The sequence below is a fragment of the Malus domestica genome, chromosome 02, assembly GCF_042453785.1.
Source record: "Malus domestica chromosome 02, GDT2T_hap1".
NCBI classification, from domain to species: Eukaryota; Viridiplantae; Streptophyta; class Magnoliopsida; order Rosales; family Rosaceae; genus Malus; species Malus domestica.
In genome coordinates this window covers 19,120,180-19,127,997 of record NC_091662.1, presented here as the reverse complement: position 1 = coordinate 19,127,997, position 7,818 = coordinate 19,120,180, and the positions used below count along the sequence as shown (strand labels likewise).

The 7,818-nt window shown below is 40.7% G+C and overlaps 1 protein-coding gene across 1 annotated transcript; it reads right to left on the bottom strand.

The window, feature by feature from the left end:
- Positions 1–6,455: 6,455 nt before the first annotated feature.
- On the bottom strand, positions 6,456–7,818 carry LOC103406154 (probable carboxylesterase 9). The gene has a single exon (XM_008345167.4). The coding sequence runs from the start codon at positions 7,543–7,545 to the stop codon at positions 6,589–6,591; it is 957 nt and encodes a 318-aa protein (XP_008343389.3). The 5' UTR covers positions 7,546–7,818; the 3' UTR covers positions 6,456–6,588.

Genomic DNA, 7,818 nt, shown 5'->3' with positions numbered 1-7,818 from the left:
AACATAGATAAGCAACCGATGTTGACAAGGACACGATTCAACTTGCGATAGATAACCATGCCATTGAATTACTTATTGCACTAAGTAAGGAGTTGACCAGAGAATCTCAAATCATCAAGTTCAACATCAAGTAAACAATCCCCAAACCCAATAATAACATTAGACCTCAAATTAGAGCCCCCATCAATTTCTCCAGTGGATCGAACAACATTGAAGTCACCAAGGACAATCCAAGGGGCATCACCAATGGAGTGCCTAAAAGAGCAAAGGTTAGCCTAAAAAGCCCTGCGAAGATTTTCATCATTGAAGTCGTAAACAAAGGAACCATAAAAACTTTGCCCCGTTAGAAGAATTTGAATCTGATAATGGATAACTTGATCAATCTCCGCCAAGTGAGAAACATGAAGAATGGTAGGATGTTAACCCACCAATATTCTGCCATTAACATGGCAGTTGTAATTGTTGGTGGTCATCCAATCATAAGAGCTAAATTACAAGAGTTCAAACCTTTAGTCCCAAACAAACCTTCCTCCAGGGCACTTTAGCAAGATAATTCCCCGATACCTTGCCGAACCAAAGAAATCAGAGAAAAAACTGCTTAATGTCTTTCACAATCTTTTTGGACAAGAAAAGATGAGAAACCCAATAAATTTGCAGGCTACCTAAGGTTGAAATCACCAATTGTAAACAACCAGAAAAAAACAATCATTTATGTTCCTAGCTGCGAATACGATTATCAACTTTCTCAAATAAAGGCACATAATCCACATAGGTCAACTTAGAATTGATCAAAGGCACCCCGAGATACTTAAAGGGAAGACACCCCTTTTGAAAACCAAAGCAGCTCATAATTATAGTCATGTCTCTAGTTTTGACTCCAGCAAGGAAAATATTACTCTTGGAAGCATTAAGAGTTAAACTAGAAAGGTGATAAAAGTAATCCAAAGCCTCTTTTAAAACCCTTGCAGAGAGTAAGTCACCATGGCAAAAAAAAGCAAATCATCAACAAAAGCCATATGAGTAAGTCTAATCTTATCACATCTCTAATTGAACCAAAAGTGAGAGGTAACAGCCACTTTAGCATGCATAATTAAGGAAAATACCTCTATGGCAATAACAAAAAGGTAAGTGGACGGAGGATCCCTTTGTTTAAGACCACGCTTCCTAGGAAAAAAAACCAACCAGCTCGCCATTAACCACCATGGAGAAATAAGCGCTAGAGATACAACATGGAATCCATTAATTAAACCTTGGATGAAAATTAAAAGCCGACTAAACACCAAGCAAAAACTTCCAATCCAAAGTATCATAGGCTTTGCGAATATCCATCTTGATCACACACCTGCGAGATCCATTATTCAAATGGTAAACATGAAAAAGCTCTTGGACAAGAAGAATATTATCTCCGATACAACGACTTCCCGCAAAGGCAAATTGCGCATCACTAATGACGGTAGGCAGAACACGTTTGATTCTATTAGCCATAATCTTAGAGATGATTTTATAAATGGTGTTGCAACAAGAAATACGGCGAAAATCCCCCATGGAAGAAGGGTTAGGGATTTAGGCACAAGGATAATTATAATGGTGTTAAGCTCTTGAAGTAACTGGTTGGAGTTGAAGAATTCCTGGACTGCGAGAATATTTTGATCACCAATTATAGGCCAAGCTTTTTGAAAGAAAATGGCATTAATGCCATCCAAAGCTGGGGCTTTATTAGGCTTCAAACTGAAACAAGCCTTATGACTTTCTTCACCAGAAACCTTTTTTACCATAGCAGCAGCCATATCAGAAGAAATAGGACTTGTGACAAGGTTACAAGCAGCAAGATTGACTTCAGAGGTCGGAATAGCAAAATCACTGCCAATAAGACTTTGAAAAAACCCACAGCTTCATCTTTGATCTCCATTTCAACAGTAGTAATAGACCCATCACTTCTACAAATAGTGGCAATACGGTTTCGGTTAGCCCACCTCTTAATAGAATTGTAGAAAAAAATGGTGTTCAAATCGCCGTTAGACATCCATTAGACACGAGACTTTCGCTTAACAAAGCTCTCATCCATTATAAGGGAACCAGAGTAGTTCTTCAATAAGGTTTTCTCCAACTCTGCTAAAGACAAGTTAGTATGCATAGACGCTAAACTAACCTGGCAACAATCATTAGTCGCCTTAGAGTTCTTAACTGTAAGAGAGACATGAAGGGAAGGAGTACAATTTAACTTTTTCAACTCAGCCTTAACAAGCCTTAGCTTCTTTCCTACCTAGAATTGATGGCAACCTTGGATATGAGTATAAAAGCTTGTGCAACAATAGCTAAAAAATTATCATGGTGCATAGAAATTGAAGAATTTAAAAGGTGACTTTCTTTGAGTTTGAGAAAGACCCACATAAACCACCACTAGGTAGTGATCAGAGGCACTAGGAGGAAAAAAAATAGTAGAGCTATTGGGAAACATAGATAAGCAACCGATGTTGACAAGGACACGATTCAACTTACGATAGATAACCATGCCATTGAATTACTTATTGCACCAAGTAAGGAGTTAACCAGAGAATCTCAAATCATCAAGGTCCACATCAAGTAAACAATCCCCAAACCCAATAATAACATTAGACCTCAAATTAGAGCCCCCATCAATTTCTCCAGTGGATCGAACAACATTAAAGTCACCAAGGACAATCCAAGGGGCATCACCAATGGAGTGCCTAAAAGAGCAAAGGTTAGCCTAAAAAGCCCTGCGAAGATTTTCATCATTGAAGTCGTAAACAAATGAACCATAAAAATTTTGCCCCGTTAGAAGAATTTGAATCTGATAATGGATAACTTGATCAATCTCCGCCAAGTGAGAAACATGAAGAATGGTAGGATGTTAACCCACCAATATTCTGCCATTAACATGGCAGTTGTAATTGTTGATGGTCATCCAATTATGAAAGACAAATTGAGCAATAGCATCAATATTATTCACACGTACTATAGTCTCAACCATAACAACCAAGTAAAGCTTATTCATATTGATGAAATTACGAACCTCAAGTTGCATAGGAAGCCCATTAAGCACCCTAACATTCCAACAAGTGAGATTAATCATTTGAGTTTGAACCATATCGGTCCTGGGCACTACAACCCTTACCACTAGCCTTAGATGTACCTTTACTTCTATTATTCTTCCTTTTCTTCTTCTTATGGTGAAATCATTGGGACGGGAGAGCATCAATATCCTTACCCGAAATTTAGTTAGGCCAATGAGATGTATCCGGATAGGCAATGGCCTAAATATCAGAGTCAAAGACAATCTCCAAAAATTCAAGGGCTTCAAACGGATTTGACACAGCCATAACATCCTCTAAAGGAAGGGGAGTTCCAACGGGACTAGAAAGGGGATATTGGGGGTTCAATAACAGAAATATTGGCATGCAACAAAACCTTCCCATTCCTACGCCATTTTTTGTATCCTCGTTTTCTATTAGTGGTATCAGAGCCAGGTTTAATATTCTTGTAAACATTGATGTCGTTGGCACACTCCATAGCCACTTTATTAAAGTGCTCCAATTCCTGGAAGATTTCCGTCAATTCTCCAAAGTAGGTAGCTAAGGAGTGGCCATGCTAATGAAGGCGTGGCACCTTATGGCTAAGGGTATCTTCAACGAATCCTAAATTCCTTTTCCAGTGGGTAAACAAATATATCATTTCATAATCTCCAGTTTCATGGATGACAGTAACCAACTCTTTATTTTTTGATCTTCAGAGAACCAATCATCATACTTAGGGTTGTCCTCTTCTGGAGCCTTGATAGACCCACGAAGATAAACCATTTTTTTCTTCCTGCAATATGAGTTTGGATGAGAGGAGCCCACAAATCATAATTCCTCTCATCAAGAAACATACAAATGTTCAAATTCGAGTTGTTTGATTTGCACACTGCATCACAACAGGAGCAACTGACTTAACCTCAGCGTCACTAACCATGAATGAGAATTACTGTTGATAGTAGTGGTGAAGCTACATAGAGGTGAACTCTTGGAGGTGGATAAATATAAGATTACTCTACAATTCGGTCAGTTGATGAAAGAAGTACAATGAAATGCTGCTTACAAAAGAAGGCCGATATTTTCTATTCTACAATTTGGCAATGGATTTTTGTGGATTTTAGTTTGTCAATGAATTGGTAGGCAATTACATGTAGTCTGTAATACGATTGTTTACTATCTAAAAGGATTTTAATGCCTAAATGTTTTTGGACCTTTTGCCTTTTTAAATTTTACCCTTCTCCTCGATAATATCTGGCTTCGCCACTAGCTGACAGTGATATCGTGCAAAGGTAGGATGAAAACTACTGTTGTCGGTGGGATTCTGCAGAGCAAGGAGTGGAAGTCTAGGTGGCTGATCGAGACTGGATTCAACAAAATGGATAACAACAACAACAACTGCTGCTTGCTGATCCTTTCGAATTCAAAGAAAGAGAACAACAACTACGGTCGCTCGCTGGTCAAGAGACAACAACGACGATAGTTGCTCGCTAATAAAAAAAGAGTATTATCAACCACGGCTGGGCCGCACATAGCTAGGGTTTTTTTTTTCTTGTTTTTTACAACCTGGCTCTGGTGTCAAGAAAATAATGCTTTGAATTGTATTTCGTTCATCACAAAGTGAGGTATAATATACAACCTAGTCCTATCCCAATTAGGAGAGAATAATTACAAACGGATTTGCCTCGATTACAAAAGATACACAAGATCCATCCAAACTCTCTCCCATTCTCTCCCCTCTTGCATGAACGGTTACGATTAAACCACGTCAATATCTTATATTGTTTTGTTTTTATAGAGACAATAAGACCAAAAACAAAGTGTGAGAGGAGGGGAGGAAAAGGGATGAGAATAGGAGAAAAGATAATCCTACTTCCTTTGAAACACCCCAAAAGTGTTGACTGGCTTATATAAGCCCTTTTGACATGTACTTGAGCTCCCCATCAACCACAATGCTAAAGACCTTTCTATCCTCCAATTGTTCAAACGCACAACCACGACAAGTGACCAGTGGAAAAGTGCGAACAACATCTCTCTAAAGGAAAAAAAAAGGAAGTTTGGGTTCGATACTTTTATTTTTTATTTTTTTTCAAAGGGTTCGATACTTTGTAAATTGTAAATATGCTTGATCGTAGCCTGTTAGAGTTTGAATGAAATTTCAACTCAAATGTGGGGTATTGTTGGAAATTTGAGTAGTTTGAGTAGAAATTTCTTTGTTCCACATTGGCCATTTCCAAAAGATTTTATCACTTTATAAGGCTTTGTCCTTTATAGAAAGTGATTGAAGTAATAGGTCTGGAGACTAAAATTGGGCTCACCCTTGGGGTTGGGCTTTGGGGTGTACTAATTAATTGGTAATTAATATATAATTAATATATTTTAAATTAATTAATTATTTTTACCAACAGACTCATCTTTTCAGATGAAGTCTGAAGTGTGAGAACGCAGAAACAAAAACACCATTTTCAGCAGATGTCTCCCAACAGATGCATCCCTTCCTTATACCTGTTGCGAATAGGTATACTCACATTATATATACATCTATCTGCATGGCATTTAGAACACAGAAAAAATCATAAATCTTCTCTTGCAATCATAAACATCCTTTCTGAGAGAACCACATTAATATTCGCCAGAAGTCAATTTTCCGGTGCTGGAATTTCTGACTTAGATCGTTAAATCCTGGTGAAGCAAACGTCCGTAGAATTACAAGCACTGAGTAGGGGCGAAATTTCTGTTTCAAGAATATTGCGGTACGCAAGCCTCGATCTTTTGTTACTCTGCTTAATTAATATTTCATCTTATTGAGTATCTGGAATATATTTATTCATATTTATTATTAGCATATTTATTTTATTGTGGATTGTTGACATATATCCAACATGGCCACGGGAAGGGTGAACTTCCCAACTAGCCTCCTCCGAACCTGAAAGGGGTGGATAACCATGATTCACCACCGATTATCTGCTTTTTATAAAAAAATTAAAAAATTAAAAAATTAAAAACGAAAAAATGTTCAAACGCTCCTCTACACACCTCACTCACTATAACTTAATGTTATACCCATTGTCACTTGTGAAGTTATGATCATCTTATACAACTTGTGATCTGTGTCATCCCATATACAACTTTCAATGGACATTGACCATGCAATTGATTTTCTACATCGATCATCAACTATTCTCCACTATTCACAAGTCACACATAACAACAACAACAACAACAACAACAACAACCACAATAGTCTTCTAATGCGGCGCGAGATGGAGAAAAAACGAAGAGAGTCGTTGAAATAGATGTCGGTGTTTGGGTCTCGGCTTCGAGGTGGCGGTGTTTCATGGTGGTCACGATGAGTAGGGAGAGAAAAGTTGGAGCAAACCGGCTGAATGTCCCTTCAACCGACCCAAATACATCAATCGCCGGTTTGGGTATGCTATTTGATATTTTGGTATAACAAATCAGTACAAAATCATCAACAACTATTCTGCACAACATTAAAAATCAAGAAGGAACAAAGCCGAAATTTACACTCTTGATCATATAATTAAATAAAAAATTAGATGATAAACTCCTTGACAATGTTCAAAACGGCAGCAGCCCGCCTGGTGTCAACGAAGTCAATATTATGGAACCCCACGTCATCGAACCGCGCATCAACCCTGACCCCACAACCCACCAGCATCGTCACAAACTCCTGCTGCCGGTCGACCATCGGGTCCCCACCGAACCCAATCACCAAAAACCGCCCCAGCCCTTTGATCATCGCCTTGTGGGCCCCATCCGCCATCGGATTACAGTACCGATGGTTCCTGTCTGTTGATTTCGGCAGCGCGAGGTCCCACATGAGGTCGAGCGCAGGCAAAGGCAACAGTTGGTCCACAGCCAATCGCAGCTCCGACTTAGTCCGCTGGACCCCACCAAACATCGGCTGGTTCATAATAATCCCGGAGATCTTCAACGGCTCTAGCTGGAGCTGGTACGCTTTTAATCCGGAGAAAAAGACGATGTTGCCCCCGCATCCGCAACCGTAGAGATAGCACCTGGATACGTCGGCGTAGTCTCGGATCCAGGTCTCGCCTTTCGGGTCCTGGGCCTGGGCCCTGACCCAGTTGATTGCGTCGATGGCGTCATGGTACTGGCCCGGGAGCCGGGTTTCGGGCGCCAGGCGGTAGTTGACGGAGACGATGATGGCGGGAATTTCGGAGGTGATCTGAGAGCAGTTAGTGTGCGCGGTGGAGTCGGCGGCGGAGAGGAATATCCAGGCGCCGTGGTGGAAGTAGATGATGAGGGGGAGGCGGGCCACGGTGTTGTCGTTGGAGGGAAGCTTGGCGGGTCGGAAGATCCGGATCCAGGTTTTGGTTTCCGGGTTGAGTGTCACGTCTTTAGAGACGACCGGGTCGCCTGGGGCGGGGTCCGGGTTGGCGGGTATAGTGGCGGCGGCGGGGCGGGTGAGGGTGTCGGTGGCGGGGTCGTGTACTATGTGGAGGTGGGTGTAGGGGTCGAATTGTGACATTTTGGTAAAATTGGCGCGTAATGTAGGTAATTATGTTTAACTCAATGTGATTTTTGGGTTTGATCGAAAGTGTAGGAGCTTAGATAAATCTGCAACAATTTTGAGAGCGGGATATTTGGGGGAGGGCAACTCTGTGCATTTGGTTGAATGTTTCCACGGGGGAAGGGGACTGGTAATGGTGAGAGTCCTTATCCGGTGCAATCGGTGGTTCGGTGGTGCCGGACTTGTAGGCGATACGGTTTGCTTTGGGACTTGTCACTTGGTTTTGGTTTG

What these genes read in the sequence shown, in the direction of transcription:
- LOC103406154 (XM_008345167.4), bottom strand. Translation starts at nt 7,545, where the DNA reads ATGTCACAATTCGACCCCTACACCCACCTCCACATAGTACACGACCCC.